Source organism: Natator depressus, chromosome 7 (assembly GCF_965152275.1).
Source record: "Natator depressus isolate rNatDep1 chromosome 7, rNatDep2.hap1, whole genome shotgun sequence".
Classification (NCBI taxonomy): Eukaryota; Metazoa; Chordata; order Testudines; family Cheloniidae; genus Natator; species Natator depressus.
In genome coordinates, this window is record NC_134240.1 from 22,344,010 (window position 1) to 22,368,933 (window position 24,924).

The 24,924-nt window shown below is 44.4% G+C and overlaps 1 protein-coding gene across 4 annotated transcripts in view; it reads right to left on the reverse strand.

The window, feature by feature from the left end:
• CHCHD6 (coiled-coil-helix-coiled-coil-helix domain containing 6) overlaps positions 1 to 24,924 on the reverse strand; it is a 198,419-nt gene that overhangs the window by 75,996 nt on the left and 97,499 nt on the right. For 3 of the 4 annotated variants that reach the window (XM_074957638.1, XM_074957639.1, XM_074957642.1), the window contains 3 exons: positions 23,621 to 23,691; positions 6,652 to 6,759; positions 2,129 to 2,264 (listed from right to left, as the gene is read on the reverse strand). In XM_074957638.1, coding sequence (XP_074813739.1) covers positions 2,129 to 2,264; positions 6,652 to 6,759; positions 23,621 to 23,691 — 315 coding nt within the window. The remainder of the gene's footprint in view (positions 1 to 2,128; positions 2,265 to 6,651; positions 6,760 to 23,620; positions 23,692 to 24,924) is intronic. The other variant, XM_074957640.1, reaches the window with a different exon arrangement.

The following is a 24,924-nucleotide window of genomic DNA, read 5'->3' on the forward strand; positions in this document are numbered from 1 at the left end:
CCAGTGTTTTCAGAACCTTTTAATTCATAGATTATAAAGCCAGAAGGCACTGTTGTGATTATCTTGTTTGACCTCTTGTATAACACAGGCAACAGGACTTCCCTGAATTAATTCCTGTTTGAACTAGAGCATATCCTCTGGAAAAACATCCAATCTTGGTTTAAAAAGGTCCACTGATGGAGAATTCACCACAAATGATAACCTCAGAGCTCACAGTTACCCTGGCAGTAGCCTCTCTTCCCTCCCAGTACATAGAGATTTCCTTCCACCTTGCCATCACCTGCAGCACATGAATGTAACATGTGCTTCAATACCCTGCCAGCACCTCTTTCCAGCAGATTTCCACAACACCAAGGGAAACTTTCGAGCAAGGTTCACTGTACACAGAATTCTCTGGGAACTAAAATTGCCCAGGTATTTGGTTTATAAAGAAAACACACAACTTAAAAAAACCTCACAACCTCCAAGCTAACAGGATCTTTCACTGCCCTCTGCTGTTACCAGTCATTCAGCCTCCAATTTACTCTTTAATAATGTCAGGCTGGGGCTCAGGACTGGCAGCTTCCCAGCTTCTTTCTCAGGCGAGTTGGAGCTGCAGCTCGTGAATATGCTGAAGTTTAATGCAATCTGTCTTCTTTGGTAATCACATTCCATCTGCACTGGGCGCAGTAAAGATGTATTGGTAAGTGCATTTGCTAAAGATATACTCTGCTGAAAAGGCTACAAGCCTGATTTACAGAGGGCAAGGAGGAAGCATTGCCTAGCAGAGACTGGCAAGAGATGTGCTCTGCTCTGCACACAGCAACAGGGGGCAGAAATTGAGCAGCAGCAGCACAGGCCCTGTTTTACTTTAGAGCTGAAGAAGAAAAAGAAACCACATGTTTTGGGAGCTGGTGACTTTAAAGATATCAGAGAAAAGCCCTTTCTCTGGCAGCTTTAACCTTGCTGATTTGCAGACATACAAAGACCTACTTTATAAACAGGAAGGAAAAAAATTCCACTAGGACTTGCAACAACATTTGGTTTAATATATCCTGACAATTTTCCCATCTCCTTCTGTCGGGGCTTCTTCTGGGAGCCGGCTGGCAGCTTGTTTCACATTATACTTAAATCAGGCGAACAGTTTCCCCTCACAATACTAATGCAAAGGACAGAAGCTCCCTTCACAACAGTCTCAGACTCTCCCTTTCACACAGGTGATCCCAGGAGAAGTATCTCAGTCTCATATTCCCTACAAAGCTCTGCTTTTTCCCTGAAGTCCACCCCACCTTAAACCCCAACACCCTTCAAGAAATTGCTCAGCCAGAGCAGATGGCCCTGTACGTGGAAGGACACTTTCCTCTTTCCTTACACACTAGAAATCCCACATCTTATACTCACCACCATCTCAAAGACTATTTTTGCCAGTTGAAAGCCCTGGAAAGTGTAAATTTCCGGTGGAAGTGGTCTGTGAATTGTGCATCTTTTCCATTCCCTTTCTTTTGTTCAAATACTAATGGCCTAATTCTTCCAAGGTGCTGAGCAGCCAAAATGGATGGATGTTAATGGTAGCTGTATGCGCTCCACACCTCTGAAAATCAGATCATAAGGGGTGCAGGTTTCCTATGCTGGGCCAGCAATTTTGGGATACCCATAATACCTTAAAGGAAACACCTTGGTCTAATTTGCCAATCTAGGGAAACTAATGGCAAGCAGCAACAATAGGAGGCAAGCCCCCCAATTTGGGGTGCAATACTAGGAGACAGAGAGCACTTAGTGCTCTGGTCATTCAAAAATATTACTGGTGTTGGAAATATTGCTTTGCCGTCTTAAACAAGAAGGATGCAGCTTGCATGGTCCACAGGAAAAGTTGAGATTTGGGGAAAATGACAAGATTCACGAGAAGCTTAGCAGAAACCCAACAGTGGTTGGCAATACTGTCTCAAGATGCTAACAAAGAGCATAAGCACCTGCTGCAATTGGGGGGTTCAGCAGCCTGTGCGGAGGTCCTGGGGAGAGACTGAAGCCTGTGAACATTCTGACCTTGCCATCAGGCACACAGCAATCTGACGGAAACCTCCTCATAAGGAAAACACCATACAGAGAGGACAGCAAAGCCAGCAGGATGCAGTGGGGAAGTAACTGTTACCTTCTGTGCTGAACTAACACAGCGCTGGTACTCCTTGGCCAGCTCTGAGCACTTGAGTACTTCATGCTTGTTTTCTTGGTAGCACTTCAGAATCTCAGACTGCAGCCCTCCGCATATAGGCTCAGTGTTCCTCCGCCTGTAGGAAAAACGAGAACAGGAGGATCTGTGACAAGGGTAATGTTCACCTACTTACTTCAACTCTACCAGTTTCCATACATATGCCAACCCCTGCACTGGAACCATGAGAAAAATCTTCATAAAATAAGTTATCCAGTAGGAATAGCAACCACCAAAGGAGTCATACCATTCACAGTGCCTTTCGGTTGAGGAGTTCAAAGCACTTAGCAAATACAAGCCTCAATCTCCCATGAGGTTAGGAAGGGTTAACCCTATTCAGTAAGTGAGGAAAGAGAGAGAAATTACATGATTTGCCCAAATCCCACAAAAAATCTTTGGCAGAGCTGGAGGTAAATCCCAGGAATCCGGGCTGAACCACAAGACTCTCCAAAACAACCAGAGTCTACCCTAAGAGTCAGAGGAGCAACCATGACTTGTTGAATAAGCCACCTCATTCTCCAATTTATGTCACAGCTATTCAAGTATGTCAAAACAGAGCAGGTTTGGGTATGTGACTGCAGCTCAAGTAGACATGCACGAGCTAGCTTTAATCTAGCTAGAGCAATAAAGCTGTGGCAGCGCAGGTTTCAGCGTGGGCTAGTCCCACATGTAATTACCCAGGGTTCTGGACAGGCTTGTACAGTCTGCATTGCAGTCCATGCTGCCATGGCTTCACTGCTTCAGCACACTAGCTAGGTAGATTAAAGCTAGCTCAGATATATCTACTAAGGCTGCAATCATACTCCATGATTGTCATGTAGACTTGCGGGAGGTGTCAGAAGAGCATCTATATAACTTGTTGAATAAACCACCTCACAATCTCCAATTTAAGTCACAGCTATTTAAGCACTTCAAAAAAAAGAGCAGGCTTGGGGTCATGAGGACCATTCTAGTGGCCAGAAAAAGCAGGGAGTAAGAGTGTGACTAAATCTGTTTTTTTATTTTTTGAAATAGTTCCTTTAATATTCATCTATAGGTGACATTTACAGCTACCCAGGAATAATGTGGGATCTTCCTCATATACTGTAAGATATGCGTGTACATACAACACACAAGCAGCAACGTTACGAATAATGGAGAAGGCAGAGGTGAAAACACCAGCAATGATGATACTTAGGTACTAAGCAAAGTGCCATCATCTACACAGACAGGCATACACAAACTGCAGGATTTGCACCACACTTTAGAAGTTGTGTGCAAGTGTGTGCATATGTTAAGGAGGAAGTGCACACAGGAAGAAATTCTCAGATGTAATCTACTACACCTTAAATCCCCACTTTTCCTGCACTGCTACATTTGTAGGTCTGTCTCTGAACATTGAACCCAGCTCTTCTTTCCACAGCACTTGATCCTACAGGCAAGTTGTAATCCTGTGCTATGACATCACATTCATTTCCCAAGCAACAAAAACGGTGTCGTCGATGCATCCGTATGACTTCAGTGCACAGTCACGGAGGCGCCGAGAGGGAGTTTCTGGATGTTGCACCTGCTGCATATTCAAGCTATTATTTGAGTCATGTTTCTTTCTACTGGGCAAAAAAAACCCTAAAAATCCTGTGCTTCTTGGATCCTTTGTGACTATAGTGAAGATGCAGGGAAGGAAGCTCAGACATGAATTTCCAGCCCTCATATTTTTTAGTTTGGGGATGCATTGGGGGGGGGGCATGATGGGGGCAAAATATTCTGTTATAGCTGGATACTTCTCTGAGAAAATTGTACTAGGACACTGTCCAAGAAGTACACCTTCAGCCTTGATCACACCACCAAGTCTCAAGGGCAAAGCTCTAGCATTTATCAGGAACAACATGCCCCACACACCAGCCACAGCATGAAAAGTAACAGCAACATTGCTGTGCTTGGATTAGACATAGTCAAATAATTTAGACCCTCCCTCCCCCCGAAATGGTATGGTCTTTAAAAAGAAGATAATACCTATGTAGGATCCCTGGAGTATGTTCATTATTGTGTGTGTCATATTAAACAAAAAAAAACCTTTTAAAAGCCTTCCAAAAGTTTGAAATGGAAAAGAACTTGCAGGGAACTTCAGAAACTCATAAGGTTGGCATTTTGCTCTGTCACTGCAATTTTAATATCATTCTAATCAACTCAGTGAGTCCTTCGAAACAATACCAAACAGGGCTAGGTCAGGAAATACCACCTAATCCCTCAATTCATTGGGAAAGTTAAGACTTTTTAAATTAGGTTTTTAACTCAGCATGTTAAAAAAACCCTAAAGTGTATTTTGTAACTGTATCCAACAGGAGTGAAGGGGGAAGAAAGATACCATATGTTATGAAATCATTCATCTATATTCACCTGAATTTAACAGTGTGATATAAGCTTCTCAGATGGATGGATACATTTTAGAAAGTGTTTGGGTTTCACTTTGCCAATCTCAGAATGGAGGGCCATTAAGCCCTTATTTGCTGGTTCCTCCCCTGCTATGGTGCCTGCCTTCACTGACTAAGATCAATGACAAGTTAGGACACACTTGAGAGCTCATGGCACCCTCTTGCCCAGACTGTGTCGGGGGCGCAGGCAGCACTGCACAGGGTTAAAAACAAAAACAAAAGCAGCTGGTGAGGTGCCTACCACTGCCTCTCCCCTGCAAGAGGTGAGAGATCAACCCTTGTAAAGTGACAGAGGTTGCCTGGGGGGAAGCTGCATTACCAGTGTATCTGCCACTGCTTCACAGAACACCCCAAAGAGCAGAGAGTTTACACAGCAACTGAATTTCAGTTAGCCAGAGTTATCACAAACACCTTATCCCTGCTACAATAAATATTTTTTTCAAAATGAAAGCCAAGATCTCATCTACACACAAGTTGCACCACTTTAACTAAACAGGTTTAGATCAATAAACTAGAGGAATAAAACACAAAGACAGTTAAGTTGATTATTGAGTTAAGACAGTCTTAAATTGATTTAAGAGTGCCTGCACAAGTGAATTTGCACTGATGTAACTAAATCTGTTTCGTAACCTTACTTAGGTAAATCAGTAGAACTGGTATTTAGACAAGGCCTTTGCTTTCACTCAAAAAAGGAGTCTCATAGTTGTAAAGAAAACCTTAAAAAATTGAAGGAATGTAACCAATGCAGTAAAGTCTGCCTGAGTTTGTAAATAGCCTAAAACAATAGCTCTGAAAGGGGTGCACTGTGCCATCTATGAGGTGCCTAATAACAATTTAGATGCCAGGTCTGTTAACTATCTCACTACTGCTCAAAGCATGTCACGGATGGAGCAGGAAGATCACAGATCTGCATGATCTATTGCAAGTGAAAGCTGATTTTGGTGCTATAAGCAGGTAGCATTTCTCCCACCAGCCCTCAGTCTGACCTGTGGAGCTAAGAAATTAGAGGGGAAGAGCCTAGCCCAGGGGTCCATGCAAACTCCATCAAAGGGGACGCTATCCTGGAGAGCCCAGTGGGACACCTAAGCCCGTGCCTGCCTGGCCCCACCATGCTCCCTGAAAGAAGGGGGTGCCTGGACTGCTCTGGTGGTGAATGTAAGGCTAAGCAGTTTCTTTCCTAGTTCCGGTGGCTGCTGCTCATCCCTCTGTTCGAGGCTAGCGCAGGCTCAGGCAGACATCACTGTGCTGCTTCCTCTTGGATCACGTTTTTAATTGTTGTTTTTAAACCTGGAACCTGTGATTGTGACATCACCGCATGACTGAGAGCTATGGCCGCAAGCACCCATTGTGCCTATGCCTTCATCTGTCCCTGCTCACGGGTGTTTCTGAACCCCACCCTGAGAAGGAGCCACGCCTGAGGAGCCTAGTGGAATCCAGCAGAATGTCATACTTCAGACACCTTTATAATCTCCTGAGAGTGATATCCCATTTTGGCCTCTGAAGTACCTTCCCTCCCACCCCACCCCCTTGGTTAGCTACAGCCAGTAGGCTCAGACTTCTCTGAGGAAGGTGGCATTCTAGCCTCCTCACTGGGCTGCTGTTGGTAAGACAGGGTGCTCAGCAAAAAGGGGTCTGGTGCAGTGACACATCTGGGGCTCTCTTTAGAAAGGTTCAAGGCTCATTCTGTTTTTCAAAAGGAAAAATAAATGTATTCTTTTTAAAAAAAGACTATGCTGGCTCCAGAGAAGGCTAGGCTCTTAGACCTTGTTTAATATATTGAGTTATAATTCCCACCAGTGTTACTGAAATGGACAGATGGGACTCATCTACAGGGGCTGAGAGAAAGGACAGGAGGCAGGGTTGCAAGGTTAGGGCCTTGAACAATGCCCCAGGAACAAAAATGAAGCATATCAATATGAAAGTCTAAGTCCATAATCTATGTCCCCGTCTGCATATCGGGCAAGGTGTAAATCAACAGGTGGAAAGAGGAATAGCTGAGACTAGAAATAAAATAACTCAGTTTTGCCTCTCTCATCAAACTGGGGGAAAACAAACCTTTGCTTCTCTGCTGTCCAATGGGAAGGAAGGCTGTGTACACATGAAATCCAGGATTTCAGATCCTCCTCTCCCCCTCCCACTGAGTAAGCTAAATCAGGTCTTTGTCTGGAAAAGAAGGGAGAGGTTTTCTTAAATGAAACAAAGGGCATCTTTCTCTCTGCTATCCCTTGAGGTAAGCATGGAGCCAGAGAGATCTTGCTGCATTTCGACATGCTGAGAGTTACCAGTTCCTATCTCTTTCCGTGTATTCCCTTTATTTAATAAATGAAATCTCATCAACTTATCCTTCTTCTATTATCACTGCTGACATCAATCTGATAATATTGGCTTGGCGTGGAATCGTGCTATTATATGTCCTCCTGATATTTAATTTAAGAGAAACGTCTGCAGTGGGGTGAATATGTGAAACAAGCTTTTTATTACTGGCAGCAGTAAGGACGCTGCGAGTGAATTAGACATTCATCTTAGTCAGGACCAATCTAGTGGCTCAGAAGAGGTTTTCTCTTTAACCCTCTCTTGGCTGTTCAGCAGTGGCAGGTAACTGCTACTACAACCAACAGCTGCATTCATCTGTCTTGGCAAATTCATCTCTGTGTGAATATAAACCCAATGAAGAAGTGCAGAGTGCCCGAGAGGTTAAAGCAAGGTTCCTAAAGAATTTCCACTATAAATTCTGGGCTAGTAAAAAAGTGTTTGTCAGAATGTTTGTCAGTTAATCAGACAGTAACACTTCCCCCTCCCCAACACATACACACTGAGACAGCCAGCTATTACAGGGATAGATTAAGGCAAGACCCTTGGGATCTAGGCCCCAGGGGCAGATGCAGGAACAAGGCAGAGCAACAGGCCACAGGGAAGTACCCCGCTGATTGCTAGTGGTAGGCTGTCTCCTTTAGGAGGAAGATCATGGACTCAGGATTGGGAGGTGGAGGGGAGGAGAGCCTTCTGCATCTGGGAGGACGACAATAAGGCTATGTCTACACTATGCAACTTTTACAGATGTGCCGCTAAAAGGCGCGCAGTGTAACTGCTGTTTGTTGGCAAGAGAGAGCTCTTCTGCCAATAAAAAAAATTCCACCCCCAAAGAGCGGCAGCAGCTTTGTCCTGCTGACAAAGCGCTGTTCACACCAGCGCTTTTTGTTTGTAAAACTTTTGTTGCCTGGGGGGGAGGGGTGTTTTTTTAACACCCCTGAACGACCAAAGTTTTGCCAACGAAGTTCCAGTGTAGACAAAGCCTAAGTATCTGCATGGTGACAGAAGGTTTAACTAAAAGAAGACTCCATCATGGGGTAGCTCCAGGGTGGTTGTTACACTAAACTTTGGTAGAGCTAAGTGCCATTTAATCTTAAACTTATCCCTGGGGTTAGTTGCACTGAGAAAACAGGGCTGTAAATGCTGCAGTAACAGAGAATGGCAGGAGGATATTCTGTTCTAAAGATTAATGGAAACCATGCTCATTCCTCCTAGTCAGTCAGAGAAGGGAGACGAGTCCAGTCCCTGCCCACATAAACCTCTGTCTTTCCACCACAGAATTGGTTCCTAACTTTCCTCAAGTTCATGAACTTTCAGATGAAGGATTTTGGTTCAGGCCCCGTTCTCCACCCTTCTGGGACAGAGTTCCCAACTCTGGAAGTCAGTTTATTTGCCCAACCGCCTCAAAAAAAATCCCTAAACCCTATCAGTATTCGCCAATATTTTGTCCTGAAACTAAAAATACATCAGCAAAGTAAATATATGGCCCTATCATTTTAGGGCATAGCAGCCCCATAGGCCAATGCAGGAGAGCAATTTCCTGGTGGTTACTATACACCAGGCAAACTAGTTGATTGTTTCAGAGGTCCCAGATGTAGTCAAAAGATGCCACAGAAGGTTGCTCTTTTACACTCTGGTGAACTGTATTCAGACTGAACTGTATACGGCAGTTACAAATGAATTTGTGTGGGAGATGGGATGGAATCTAAACCTAGACATTTTCATCCATTTACTCAGGAAAAGCCCAGGGCTGAGATATCAGGTGGTGTGGCAGGTCAGAAATGAGGTGCATTGACAGAGCTGTATGACAGCCCAGGGCATAGATAGCTTTGGGTGTCGCAAGTCAGGATTGACATAAACTAGTGACTTGTGATAAAGGATACGTCTACACTCTGAGCTGGGGCTGTGACGCCTAGCTTGTGCAGACATATTTGCGCTAGCTCTCCCTGAGCTGGTGTTCTAAAAACAGTCACGTAACTGAGGTAGCATGGCGGTGGCGAGCAGCAGCACAGGCTAGCTGTGCTAAGTACAGAGCAGCCTGAACTCTGCGGACACATGCTTGGCACAGCTAGTCCATGCCACTCCTCACTGCTGCCTGGGCTACACTACTACTTTTAGGGGGCTATCTTGAAGGGAGCAAGTGCTAGTACGTCTACAGCAGCTGGGAATCACACAGTGGGATGTTTTTGCATCACAAGGCATGCTGTGGGTATTTTAGAGTGAGCATGTTGGTGCAATGGTCAGGTACTGTGGTATGTTGTGGTATGATATTGCACATATACAAAAACCTATAAGTGGCTAGCTGAGCTGGAGAACTGCATTCTCCCTTTGATAGTATTTGGCTGTCACAGACAGCTTCTCTTTAACATGTTAGGAAAATAACTCTGGAGGAATACATCGAACAGGACAAAGAAAGGTTTCTTCTTTTCTGATTATCGCATCCTTATCACTGACAGCCATGACCTCACTACTTGCTTTGGAATTCCCTGCCCCAGCATGGCAGTTCAATAATATAGCTAGAATTAAAAAGGGGATAGTCATTTGGTGACTGATTTAGCAGGACTATTGAGCGGATGATCTAATAGATCTCTTCCATCTCTGACTTCCATGATCCAATAATATTCTATTACAAATACTAAGATGAGGTACCAAATCGTATGTTTCAGGAGCATAACCTCTGTGGTCAGGAAGAAAACACTCCTGCCCTTCCTCAAGTATTCAAGAACACTGTTCAACAGATCTGGTTTCACCTTCCTCCAAAGCTTCGGGATTGGACGCTGCTGTGGATTAGTTACCACGCTGGGCAGAACTAAAGCCCAATCTGCTATGACAATACTATGCTATGTCAAGTAAGAGGACAATGTGGACCAAAATAGAGAGGAACCACCCCTGGGACTTCTCATAAGGATAGCACCATTAGCCTCGGTGTTCTAGTTAAATTCCAGCTCAGATAACTAAATTCTGCGTCCTGGAGTTCCCTCTGCTGTTTCCATTGGATACAATATGCTGCTTTACTTCCTGTCAGCATAAACAGTTGTGCAGCACTGCAACTGAACAGCTGCTGCATTCCACCCCAGAGATAGCTGCATTTCAGTGGTGGGTGGAGCAACTGCTATATTCTAGTGGCATGGGAGTGCCACTATTGTTAAGGTTGCATTGTGCCACCTGTTTAAAGGTGGACCTTTCCAAGTTCTCTAAAAAGAACACCCATAGTTGGTTTCTTTGAAATTTAGTGTGCCTCAGGAGGGTGCAGGATAGTGTTAGTGACCAAAATTTGGAGTTATCTGAGCCAAGGGTTCCAGACGTATAAGACCCCATAAATAGCCATTTAAAAAAAAACAAACTGTAGGTGAGGTTTTGTTTTCTGGTATCTTGCACAGAGCTAGAGATCAAACTATTGATGTGATGCAGGTCAAAAAGGTCTCAATCTGTCACGTTTTACCCAAGTTAGTGTATGGTACCCACCAGCGGCACCAACTTTTAACGTGCCGTGGAGTGCTCGACCCCCACCCCTGGCTCTGTCCCAGGCCCCACCCCCACTCCACCTCTTCCCCCAAGCTCCCACTCCCACCCCGCTTCTTCTCACCCCCTCACCTGAGCTCGCCTAGCCCTCACTCCTCCCCACTGCGGAACAGCTGATCTGCAGCAGGCAGGAGGTGATGGAGGGAGGGGGAGAGGCTGATCCACGGGGTCGCCAGCGGACGGGAGGTGCTGGGGGGACGGGAGCTGGCTGCCGGTGGGTGCTCTGCAGCCACCATTTTTCCCCCATGGGCACTTCAGCTTTGGAGCATCCATGGAGTCGGCGCCTACGGTACCCACTAAATGTTTCGGGAATCCAACTTGAAGAAAATGTACACTTCTTATATTGCACATGCACCAGTACAGAAAAACAGCTAGAGGAGTTTCCATGCCCACAATTTTATATGGTTTAAACTTGACTCTTGTAAGCGCCTCTCTAAAATCTGCTGTTTGCAGTGTTGTTGTAGACATGTTGGTCCCAGGAGATTAAAGAGACAAGGTGGGTGAGCTAATATCTTTTACTGGTGAAAGAAACAAACGGATTTCTGAGTTATAGGCCTCCCAAAGACAGCTTTCCTTCTGCTACCTTGTACTATTAAACTCAGGGTATGTCTACACTGCAATCGGACACCCACTGCAGGCCTGTGCCAGCTGACTCGGGCTCACGTGTCTGTTTAATTGCAGTGTAGACTTTCTGGATCAGGCTATAGCTGAAGCTCTGGGACCTCCCACCTCCTAGGGTCCTACAGCCCAGGCTACAGATTGAGCCCGGACATCTACACTGCAATTAAACAGCCCCACAGCTCAAGTCAGATGGCATGGGTCAGCCGTGAGTTTTTAACTGCAGTGCAGACATACTGCCAGAGGTACTCATGACTGTATGAATTACAGACCTCTTGATAACTGTGAACTCACCCCTCAATTAACATATCTAAGGATAAGTTAATCACAAACCTCCAGCTAAGACAAAAGGAGTTTTGGACTTAGGGAATGTCTCCACAGCAAAAAAAAAAGAGACTAGCAATAGAGAGCATTAGAGCCCAGGTCAACTGCCTCGGGCTAGGAGGCTCACACTGCAGAGGTAAAAATAGCAATGTAGACATTCGGGCTCGGACTGGAGCCTGGCTTGAAACCCAACAAGAGGGAAGGATCTTGGAACCTGGGCTCCAGCCTAAGCATCTACACTGGAATTTTTAATACCCAATAATAATACATAGCCCCTGTACTAAAGAGCTTTAACAACATTAAACTTCACAAATACCCCTTTGAGGCAGGTAGTCTCCCTATTTCACAAATGATGAACCTCACTGCTTAAGTTTAACTGACTTGCCCAAAGTCACAAAGTCTGAGTTCAAGGCCAGAAATTATAATTTAGTCTGATCCCCTGTATATCACAGTCCAACACCATCACCCACATACTAAGCCCAACAACTGAAATGAGACCAGAGTATTACAGCCCACAGGATACTAAACTACTGTGTGCCACAGGCAGAGAACAGAAGAGACTGAGGCCCAAGGCCCCTGCAGTTGCAGGCAACTGACAGAGATATACAGATAATTCCAGCAAGTGACCCATACGCCATACGAAAAACCTCCCAGGTCACTGCCAGTCTGGCCTGGGGGGAAATTCCTTCCTGACCCCATATATGGCGATCAGTTAGACCCTGAGCATGTGAGCAAGAATCAGCCAACTCAGCATGTGAGACACAGAAAGCTTGGTGCCACCTCAGAGCCCTGACCCATGCCATCCAGCATCCCATCACGAGCCATGGCTATATCTGATGCTTCAGACAAAGGAGACCAAGAAAACCCAGAGTACATTGCCAGAGGGCAGGGGTGAGAGGGGGGAAGGGAAATGACCCTTTCTGACTCCTGCAGGTGACCAGCTGAAGCCCTGAAACATGAACTTTTAGAAATATAAAACTCAAATCAGAAGGGACAAAACTGGGACCAGAACTGACGGTTCTGGACTACCATAATGTACTCAGCCAAATACTGTATATCATACTACTTCCCGTGCTCTAACTTGTTTTCTTAACCTCACTAAACAAGCAGTCATTCTCCATTTCACTGATGAGTGCCCCTAGAAGGCTTCAATTTATATCTCAGGCTGTTTTGCTAGACAAAGTCCAAGTAACTTCAATGACTGACCGATATAATCTCTACAAGTATGGATACTTATGTTATCTGTTGAATGCCAGTACTCTCAAAACTGCACAAAAAGGAGGATGACATGGCCCCATCCCATTGAGCCTGCAAATTAGGTAACTATTCATCTCTACTAGCATTTTGCATGGCAGATGGCAAGTTGTGTGTTATAACAGAAAAGACTTTTTCACAGGCAATTCAAATGTATATTTGGACATAGATTCTTTACTAGTGATGAATGTAGGATATTGACTTGGGAGGAACTCTGCCAGTTTTGAAGCGGAAAGGAAAATTACAGCCTGTTCTTTTCCTTGCCAGGAGATATTGAAGTTAACAGAAGTTGATCTCATGCCTGCAAACACCACACACCATTTCATCCAAAGATGCCAAGCTACTAAGGTTGACAAGCAAAGATGAGTCTAAAGTTAGCAGTAAAATGGCCTTTGGAAGCCAAACAGGAATGAGTCAGAACCTTGTTGCTGGAAGGAGCTCTCTGAATCAGAAAAGGAGGATGGCTGAGCTCCCACAAGGCAAAAAAGCAATACAGCAAGCAGTAACTGCATCTGAAACAAAACTTACCCCTACAGGTGACCCAAAAAGGCATTTATTTTTTTTTAAATAAGATAAACAACAACACTTAAGAACAGTTAAGACCTCAGATCAGGAATGGAATATGTGCAGCTCACTGAATGCATGAATTACTGGCTCTAAGAACACAAAATGTTGGGATGGTCAGTGCTACAGCATTTAGGGGGTAACTGCCTACTGAGAAAATGCCAAATCTATACAGATTTGAAAATTCCAAAACCAATCCTTATCTATTCTACCTGCAAAACCTGGGGTCTGCAAGAGAGGAGTTTATGATGTTCTCACAAAGCTAGAGAGATGTTTTCCTTTTAGTGATACCCCCTGCATCATACTTTTAGACTGGATGAAGGGTGGTAAGTATTTTAGCAGCTTCCTACAGTATTTACTTCACCCACCACCAAAATGCAGGCATTTCTGGGGTGGACAGAACAACCACCACACTAGATACACTATTGTATGTAGTGTATATAATGTATCTGACTGAAGCTGCAGGTGAAATTTACAGAGACAGAATTCAGTTATCCAAATCAGAATTCAAGTGAGACACTGGAACTAAACACTTCAGCTTAAAGACCCCATGGCACTTTCTGCAATCTAATGAGGATGACATCTCATGCATAAGGTGATGCCTTCAGCCCCACAGCACATCATACTTACACTATGTTGTGTGATTCACTCACTACTGACTCCACCACCATTCACCCACCCTTTTAAACATTGGAAATTTTGCTGTTGCAGGAGAAACACAAAGCCTTGAACTCAGGTCTTGGCAAGCAACACAATCTCAACAAAGTACTTAAAGAACACAAGAAATTCCAATAGAAAACAACTTACGTGAACATGGTTTTCAATTCACAGGAAACCATATGCTTTCAAACTGGCACCAAAAGCCTCTCATGCAAGTTAACGTGACCAGCACCAACTTCAGTGTTACTGACTTCAGCTATTAATGATAATCAGAGTCAGCTCCAGCTTACTGCTGAAAAAATTTCTCCAAGGAAGTATCCCTATGGACCACTCTGGAGTCAGTAAGTGCTACATTTTAACCAAATTAGAGATGGGCCTGGACGGCTTGGCAGAAAAGCTGGGTGTGCACCTGTCCCATCATGCAGGAAAGAGACCTCCAGGGGTCAACCTCAGGACACAGGGAAGAAGCAGAAGGTGAGGATGAGAAGGGTGAACCAAACTCCAGCAGGCCTAGACATACTGAAATCAGGCTGAGGGTCTACTGATTGTGAGGTTTCAATGTTAACGGGATTCTATGCGGAAAGCTACTGGTTGCGCTAGGGTTTACATGAAAATCTATTTTAGCTGAAGAACTCTGACCATCCATAAAGTGCTCATTGGAGTATGATGCTATAAAATGATCTCTCACCCTCTGCAAGGAAAGGAAAGGTGCAGCCAATAAAACCATACAGCTTGGATACTGATCTCTGGGGAGACAGCTCACCATGTTGGAGGCTTGTGTAGCTATGTCATGACTATCATCTCCTCAGGAGGAGGAGATTCAGGACATATATTGGAATATAGAACCTCTGACCTTCAGAATATCAGTATCTCTCTCCTCAATACCTCTCAAATACTATCCAATATCACATCCTCTTGTTTCCTATCACCCCACAAGGAGAATTTAAACATTCATTAATAAATGGAAGCATCTCACATACAGAGCATATAATTCAGAAGCATGAATACAATTACTGTTCAAAATAGCAACACTGCCCTTGAAATCAGTTGTTAGTGAATTAATGACCAGATTGTTAGAAGTGTTGCCTCAGCTTCGCCTTGGGCTTCTAATTAGCAAACAAGTCATTAATTCACCAGTTACAAGTGGTTTCTGAGGCATTATTGCTTCTGACATCTTTAATTCACCATTTTTTTTTTTTAAAGGCTTTTCCAGATGACCTGAGCCTCATATCAGTCCCTGGTCATTACCACCACCAGCACACAGAAAGGCAGCTGCAAACATCCAGTGGTGGCTAACCTGAGGTCACTAATCAATATGCAAGGCACCTTCCCTGGGAGAGGGAAGAGAAGGCCTAAAAAGTCACTAGTATGGAGTCACGGAGGAAAACTACATCCAGGTGAGTCTCAAACATCCTGAAAATATAACGTTCTTGCTTCAGCCATGTTGCTTTTCACACTCCCCAAACCAACCATGTCAGTGCTCTGGTTCCATTTTCACTTTTATTCTTGATGAAGTCTGTCTCTTGCAGTAAATTTGAGCTGCCAGCCAGCTTTGTTTAACATGTTTTAGACTATGTTAACTGTGGTTTTGTTTTAAGGGGGTACATATTATTGCTGCTGAAAGTAATCAGAATCAGCTCTGTCAATGCACTTTATACTATTCACCTGTCTTAAGGGTTTTATGCTTCCACCCATCACCATAGTATGAGTGCCTTCCATGTGAAATCAATAGCAATAGTAAAGTCCCTAGTGAACTCCAGAGTCTGTCATTTCTTCCCCTGCTAGTCCAATCCCAACCCCCGATCCCCACCCCACAGCTACACCATTGCACCTTGATTTTGACCTACAGCAACTGCTGCACTTGTGAGGAGAGACCGTTATTTTTGCACTGGTTTTGCAGTAGTGACAAACCTGTACAGTGTTTGTACACTCATTTTCACTCATCATCCCAAATAATGCAAGAAAGTAAGAGGCAATATTCTAAATACAGAACTGGGATATCATTAAATGAACTGGGCCACAGGAGGGATATATGCTTTTGTTTAGACACAAGCATTTTAGCAATCCCTAAGAATTGCAGAGTGCAGATGTGATGGAGTGACGACTCACCGCTGCGGCACCTCCTGCTGGTTGTCCAAGGAATTAGCTCTTTTCAGCCAGGAGCGCCCTCTGCCGGTCGGTGTCTCGCCTGCCACTGGCCTCGTACCACTCCCGGCCCCCAGTGCCCTTCTAGATTAGGGTTCTGCCCCCTGGCCGTACCCTCTTAGTCTGGGTCTCCCCTTCCAGGGGAACCCCCAACCCCCTATCCCTCCGTTGCCTCAGTGGCTACTGTCAGTCATCGTCTAGCCCCCGCTCCCCAGGGCAGACTGCAGTCTGTACCACTCATCATCAACACAGGGGTGGGGGTGGGGGTCGGACCAGCTGCCTCTGTCGAGGTCGGGGCTGCTCCTCTGCAGCCTTAGTACCCTTTTGTGGGCCTTTACCTTGGCTGCAGCCTGGGGCTCTGGCCTTCCCCAGCACTGGTCTGCCCTAGGTACCCTCCTCAGCTTCCCAGGCAGCTAGGCCCTCCTCTCTCCATGTAGCTAGAGAGAGAGAGAGAGAGTGTGTCTCTCAGCTCCTGGCTAACAGCCATCTTATAGGGCCAGCTGTGGCCCCACCTGTGACTACTTCCCCCAATCAGCCTAGCTCTCCTCCAGCTACAGCCCTCTCTTAGGGCTGTTTTAAGCCCTACAAGGCATGGCGGGGTGACCACCCCGCCACACCACACTTTATGCAAACTCTCATGTCTTCTGTCTGGTAACATTTCATTGTAGCAGTAACTATTTAAGGCTTTAAGAAGCACTCCCAGGAAAAGTAAAGTGAGCCAACTGGAACATTTATGCAGTTCCAGCACAGCCAGTGCAACCCTCATTATAATACCCCACCCTCCCAGAACAGAAAGGACCACGAGAACAGAAAACTTACAACTGGTCTGAGTGCCAGACCCTGAAATCAATGTACAGCTAGAAACAGTTTAACAATGGTCCTCCTGAAACAGTATTGAAAATGGATAAGTCCTAGTGTAAATGGGGCGAACTACCTTCAACTCCATTTAAGAAAAGATAATTAACTCTTGTTTCTATAAAGACTTGCTCATACTTTCTGAAAGGGCATTAAAGCCAGTACTATCCCATCTACTCTAGCACTTGCACAATTTTACATATCACTTCGGGGGAACATATTCCTCAAGGCCAGTTTCAGCAATACTTCAATTTCCCAACTCAGACCAGGTTTGGAAGCACAAAGGGTCAGTGCAGTGCAGGCCAGGCTGTCATGGAATCCCTTTATATGAAATGCATGTGGAACAGAATCACTGAAAGCAAGGCTGGGAGCAACCAGCACGAATAGCGTTAGAAGGAGGGGGAAGAGCCAGACCCTTCTTCGATGGGGTAACAGTCTTGCTCTTACCTCAACATGAGGTGAGAATGAGCTCCAAGGGGTAGCTGGTGTTGTATTCCTGAAAGTTACTATCTCCCTATTGCCTAGGCCCCTAATTTCAACCATGTATGAATCTATTAATCTAATTATAGGAGAAACCCCACAGCCATTTTGCTTGAAGCCTGTGATGTCCCTGCCTCTTCCTCTTGTGCTTCAGTATTGTACATTTAATGTCTGCTTCAGAATTCTACCCCTGTGTGCAGTCCCCTCAGAGTAGAAATATATGGGGCTAGTTAAAAATTTTCTCATATCAGACTTTAAGATTTCACGAGCCAATGAAGTAGCAGCATGCATGATGCTTTGAACCTTCCCAAACTCGAAAGAAACTAGTCAAAAAGCTGGTAGTTCCTTGGGGATTTGCTCACAATTTCCACTTTCAGTGAAGGCCTGTTGCTGCTATAAAGTCTGTTATGAAATTTAATAAGACCCTCATTTTCAGGGGATTGAACTATGAAATAATTTGCTGTTCCAAGCTCACAGTCTGTCCAGAAGCTTTTTACCCCATGCCTGTGCCAAGTCTGTGCAGTTCTCTTTTCCACACAAAGCCTAGGAGGATACTTACCACTTGTCAGTTTCTCTAACATAATCACCTTAAATACTCATGTCCATTAAGTTTAAAGATCCTAGAATCATTAAATGAACTCTTAGATAGGAGGTCCCATGTGGAATAAATCTTGATGGCAGACTTTCCATTGGAAAGTTGCCTTGGTTTCAAAGCTGATCTCTATCAGGATGACCAGATAGGAGCATTCTTTAAATTCTCATTGATAGCTGTGCATGGCATATTCAGTCCTCTCAGCATAGCGAGCTAAGCAATAGGGCTCTTGGTAAGCAGCTTCAGAGAGAGTTCAACAGACCATAAGACTATCTCAGAGGGAAATTATTCAGCTCCAGAACAATTTTAGCTCTTAACAACTTCCTAATCCCCCTACCCCACTCTGCAGTTTTACCTTTTAAAGAATACCATATGCCCACACCCAACCATGCTGATCCTTGCTTCCAAATTTAAAAAACAACAAAAATAAGATAAGGTCAAACTTAACAAAAGAATGAAATTAAAAAAAACAGCACTTTGAGGATAAATCTTGAGTGCCTGCACTAAGCCGTAACTTCTTCACTGATTTTTTTTCCCCCTTAACAGATTCAGGGGCTGTAATAACATTTAATCCTCAGAAGCTAATCTAAATGTAACACTCAAAAGAAGACAAAGACAACGCAAAAGAAAAAAATGTGGCCACTGCCTTTTGGGATGCCTGCTTTATCCCAGGAGCGAGCGCATTAATAGAGCTTGGAATGAAATGCCATTTTATTCTCTGTAGCAGGGAGGGGATTAACAAGTTGTCTTCTCTAAACCCAGTCTGAGTCATGGCTCTCTGAGCACTGAGAAAAGGATGTGAAGAAAAGTGAAGGGTGGGGAGCACTGGTCTTTTATGTACATGTTGCTTCTTTTGTGGGTGGTTACTGATGTGCAGAGTTTGCTAAACACGGAAGGAGGGAGGAAAAAAGTTCTGAGTCCCTAGACTTTAATTCCACTGGTTAACAAAGGGCAAAATAATAATGCAGCAATTATAATAAAATCAGACAGACAGTGTGTCCATGGCAGTGTTCCAAGTCACCATAGCACGCAAACAACAAGGGCATGTTACTGAAGTACTCAAAGAACTGCCCATTTTCCAAGGTCTGTTCAGTGGCTTCCTGTTGCTAGGAGGTTCTTCTTCGAAGAGAGACGCAAGCTGGATAGAACCCAGGACAGGACAGTGAGCAGTATGCAGGGAGGATGGCTGTGCAATTTCTTGAGATACTTCACAGGAAGGTGGAGTCTAGGTTCAGGTAATGTGGTTAGGAACAAAGACTGTCACACAAGATCAGACCACTAGTCCATAAGACACAGTAGCCTGCCTTCAGCAGTGGCCAATACCTGGTGCTTCTCTTGTTGACTCACTATGTGGCCTGGAGCAAAGCACTTCATTTCTCTATTTGCCCTCCTGCAAGATGGGGATAATAAGGCTTACCCACCTGCCTCACAGACACATTGTAAAGACTCGTTAGTTAAGATCTGTACAGCACTCTGAATATGTGAAGAGCCATATAAATACGAAGAGAAAAAAACAGTAGTGCACTTGGCCCCCTGTGCAAAGCTGCAGCTGTTTAAAAGGGCTGGAGAGTGAAGGAAAGGGATACTCAGATGCCTATAAATGCCACAGAAGCAGTCTCCGTGATTTGTGCTGCTTTGACCTTTGCTGCAGTATGATCTCTGTAAAGTAGAATTTACTCACTGTAGGGGAAAGCCCATTTTCATTCCCCACCCCTCAATACACTAAAATACAAATTTAAATGTGGTACTTGATAAAAGGTGACAAAACACAGGACAGCTGAGTCTGATTAGGTGTGTGCGCATGCAAAGTAGAGAAGGTAAATCCAGTAACCCACCATGACTGATGGGATTGGTGTGTTATGGGCTGAGAGAGATATTATGGAATGGAGACAGAGCATCATACAGAGGGAAGAACCGCCCCACTTCCCATTTCTTCTTGTTATACAGGAGCAGTGGTGGTCAAGTGCACTGTGCATGGGGCTGGGAGTTGGCAGACCTGAGTTTCATCCCTAGCAGAATCTGTGTGACTTTGTTTGTGTCTGAGTTCCTCTATCTGTATAATGGAGATAATCAAATTTATTCACTTTGGTAAACTACTTTCAGATTTACAGATGGTCTAGTGCTTCAAGACTAAACAGCATGACTAGTCTGCTCCTTCAGTTGGTTTGTTGCTCATTGAGTTCAGATGGGGGTGGCAAATTCTGCATTCTTCAGTACTCAACGAACAATGCCTGATAAAGGGACCTTGTAGCATAAACAAATGTTTGGTCCTACCCAGTAAGTTCAGAATACTGATACATATACCCACAAAGGAACTTTCTCTCATTCCATCCAAGACATAGCTCTGTTCTAGTTTTAGGACTGTAAGCAATTTGGGCAGGAATTGCATGTTCATATAGGTTTGTACAGCACTTAGTACAATGACGCCCGATCCTAAATGGGGCCTCTGAGCACTACTGCAACACACGCATGCACTAAGATGGTGAGCTGGCAGGGAGAAGCAAGGTGGTCAGTATGATTAACATGGGGCACCATCAACCCCTAGATGGCGTATTCCAACACGGAGCCCAGGATGTAGGGCAGGGGTGGGCAAACTATGGCCCGTGGGCCGGATCTGGCCAGTTAGGGCTTTGGAACCGGCCCATAGGATTGCCACCCCATGGAGCCGTGGGTCCTGCGCTGCTCCCGGAAGCAGCCAGCACCACGTCCCTGCGGCCCCTGGGGAAGGGGAGGGAAGAGGGCTCCACATGCTACCCTCACCTGCAGGCACCAGCCCCTGCAGCTCCCATTGGCCGGGAATGGCCAATGGGAGCTTTGGGGGAGGTACCTGCAGGTGAGCACAGCGCACGGAGCCCTCTGCCCCCCTTCCCCCAGGAGCCAGAGGGACGTGGTGCCAGCTGCTTCTGGGAGCGGCGCGGGGCCAGGGCAGGCAGGGAACCCGCCTTAGCCCTGCTGCATGCCGTTGCCGCCCCAGAGCTGCTCCAGATAAGCGGCTACGGGCCAGAGCCCACACCCGAACCCCTCCTGCACCCCCTCCTGTGCCCCAACCCCTTGCCCTGAGCTCCTTTCTGCACACTGCACCCCCTCCCTACAGAGTTTCTCAAATGCAGCCACATGCGGCCACCAGGGATTTTCTTGCAGCCACAGCCTCCTGGGCACTGAGGGGGGTGCAAAGCAGTGCCTCTCCCCCAGGGCCATCGGGGCCGGAACCACAAACGCTGGAAGAGCAGGCAGCCAGTCAGTTCCCCACCTTCCCGGGGGTGTGAGGCTCAGCCTTCAAGCATCAACCCTGGGGCGGCAGGTGGCAGGCTCCAGTCATGGGACTTTGGGCTCTGGCCCTGGCCCCCAGCCATACAGTGGCGGGTACCAGCTCTGGGCTTACCCCTCCCCCATTGTCCCTGGCCCTCACAGCCTCCTCCGGCCCAGGACTCTGTACGGTGGCAGGCTCTGACGCTGGGCTCACCTCAACCCCCATTGCCCCGGTCCCCATTGTCTCCCTACCCACCTCCCCATCCAGACTTTACTAGCTAGCAAGTCTTTTCTAAAAAAGGCAACAAAAACCAAAAACAACAAAGGACAAGAATGTGCAAAGCACCTTATTTGTGTTTCTATTCTGTTTAGATCCAGTAAATAGAGAACTGTACATCATTTTTATTACTGAGTCTGAAAAAAAAACACCCAACCCCTATATAAATAAATTATAATTTGGACACGTATATGTGCATATTTATTTGTTTTTCCTAAAGTCAAGTAAGTATTTTAAGAAAAATTGTCATAGTGGCCACCAGCAAGAGTTAGTGGCCACACTCTAAAGTCACCAAAAAATTTATTGTGAGAACCCCCGCTCTAAGAATCTCCATTCTAAAAAGAGGTAGATGATATGAGGAACTCTTTCCCCCCCTCACATTTACAAGCCCTGCATAGCCTGTCCTTTCCCAATTATTAAGGCTTCCAGAGCATGGTTCCCAAGCTATTTTTTCAAGACAACAATGTGAATTTCAAAACAGATACCACACTGGAGCCAAAGGATAGTCCCCGGGGGGTGGGGGGGGGTGGGCTGCTGTCCATCTAAGTGAACCCAAAGAAAGTCTTTCTATTTATAGTGGCCAAAGTCTGCTTACTCTTCCAACAGAAAATATTACTAGAAAGGGCAAGTAGGAAATCTCAGAGTGGCTGCTCTTAGGGACACAAAGAGAAGGGGAAGGAACCTCTAAGACCCTAGAACATTCTTGCTAAATCTCAGGAAATCATTAACTTTTGTACTGATCTCAACTGTTTACCATTTCGAGGCATGGCTGCATTACCAGATGGTAACATATGCTGCAGATCTTCATCTTGCAAGGAACAGGGGAGGTCAAATAAACCTCATGGGAATCCAAGTGAAGGCTGTCCTAAATACAGGTTTGACACATAGCCTATGACAACAAATACAGGATATAACCTGGGGTCTTAATCTCCTCTAAGAATTCATTATTTATGTTATATACTATATCCTTGTTACATGTATTCTCACCAACTGGCTACACAATTCTGGACGCACACGCAGATAAAATATCTTCTCTCTGCTCCAAGGCGGCTAAAGAAAAGACTGTCAGGTCTTGATTACAACATCTACAATTTTTAATATTTAAGTTAATAATTTAAATTTTACTAAGAAGAGTTATCTGGAAATGTCTGGGATGTATCAGCACCTTGATTTTGTAAGTATACTGCATGTGAGCTTTTACAGCAACCAAACTGTCCAAGCACCAGTGCGGAATTATAACAAGTTATGTGATGCTTTGATAGCCAGTTATAATAAAAAAAGAATACAATATAATATGCTGTGTACCCCACTTACAGACACCTGTATAATCTATTTATGTAGTTAAATATCATGCAGTCTGGACCTGATCCAACTGGACTGCATATGTTGTTACTCCAGTATATTGCATGTTGGCCAACTGTTTGTTGTACCAAACTGAGGTATAAATGCTGCTCTTAACAGTATAATTTCTCTGGACTCATGAATAGTAAAGAATTCTCATAAACTTATATTTTTTCTTAGACAGTTGTTAGTAGTACATGTGGAACAATGAGTTGGAAAATGCTACTGGCACACAAAAATGGAGGAATTTGGACATGAAATGCACTATAGTGGCAAAAGAATACACACAATATTAAAGGACTCCGAGCCACGGTAAAAACCATATTTCAGAAAATACATTTCATCTCTGTCACTATAAACACACATGATAATTAAAACAGATTTTAGTGTTGTTTAGGTGTCACCATTTATGCTATTTACTTTTTACATTTCTCTTGCCTGTACAAAATGAAAAAAAAGTTTCACTTTTCTGCTCTTCTGCACTAGCCCAGCAATGTCTGGGTTGCAAACACTGTGGCGGACAGTTTAAATGTAAACCAAAAATACTTTTTATTGCTATTCTAAAAACCTTGAAAACATTCTAATCCAATTTGTGTTTTCTAGACCCCATCCACATCTCCTTCTATTTTTATTTTCAAAGAAATTCTACACTTTGACCCTAAACTTTCTCCCTTAAAGTTAGCACAACAAGAGAGTTTACAACTGTTCAGGTCTCTAAATACTTATTCTGCGGTAACATCACACTTATTTATGTAAATATCCAGGGGCTATTCCCACACAGTGTATTATAAATACAAACAAAACTGTTGAAAAGAACTAAAATGACTTCTTACTTTATGTGGTTCTCTGCACCAGTGGCTGCCTCACGGAATTGCTCTGATGTCAGCTTGTAGATTTCAGCATTCTGAAACAAAGCAAATATTGCTCATCACTCAAGATTGTGCTTTTTTTGTATCCTACTCTGTGATGTAATTGTCTTCTATAATAAACAACATTCATTTCTCACCCAGCAGGCACCATATTCTGCTACAAAACAACTTAGGCTCCACCAATATAAAATATGAATATGAAAGAACATATGCACTTCTCAACAGATCACATCAAGGCAACAAACTTGAGGCACACTGCTGAAGACACCTCATGTGGGGAGGGGTAGGCCTCTTGGCCAATGCTCAGTTTGTGTTATTTCATCCAAACTTATTTTCCAGCAGGTGTTTCCAGTGCTGCTTGGGGTTTGTTTTGGTTTTTTTAATTGCTGTGGGGAGCCTGTAGGTTACTGACTTGCAAGTGTCAAAGCTAGCTGCTAACACTGTTAGCCTAAAAGAGAATTAATTTTATATTTCAACCCCACTGTCCATGTAACTTGCTTTTTAAGGAAAATTCCTTGAGCCATTTGTAGACTAGCTACCATGTTTCCTCTTTAACAGTATAGTGAAGAGTATCAGACTTGAGTCCATCTGAAAGAGTAGATGCAAACTTATACAAGAACAACCACTTTTTAAAATAAATGAAGAGATGAGATAAAAATAGTCTCAGGGGGTAAACACTGAAATTCGACATAGGGCCCATCCTTGCTGCTCTCCTACCTGTCTCCTGATTTTGTCGTTTTATATTAAACACAGTTCCCTTCCTCCCAACTTTTTCTCCTGTGATTGCAACTCTGGCCCTCCACTGCAAGTATTGTTCAGTGGTTAGAAAAGAGAATAGGGCAAGTCACCATCTATGTGTCTCAGTTTCCCTTCTGTAAAGTGGGGATAACACCTGCCTATTCCACAGAAGTCTTGAGATGTTTAGCTAATGGAAAGGTTTATGAAGTGCTCCGTTGAAAGGTATTTATTTAAGTGTCATTTCTATACATATCTGCATTTATGTAACACACACAAACCACAGCAAGGAATTTGTTTTCACAAATTCTGACCTCATAATCGCTCTTAGACCTGACAAATCATGGATCAGTAATCAATCCAAAATAAGTTTTGCCAGCAAGCTGTCATGAATGTCTTTGTTCGCTTATTTGTTACATAATCGTCAAACTTCTATGTGGCAAAATCCTTTTTACTTCTTTCAATAACAAAAGTTCAAATTTTAATGGAGCCTTTTTCTCTGCCCTGTAAACAGATCCGATGACTTCCAGCTC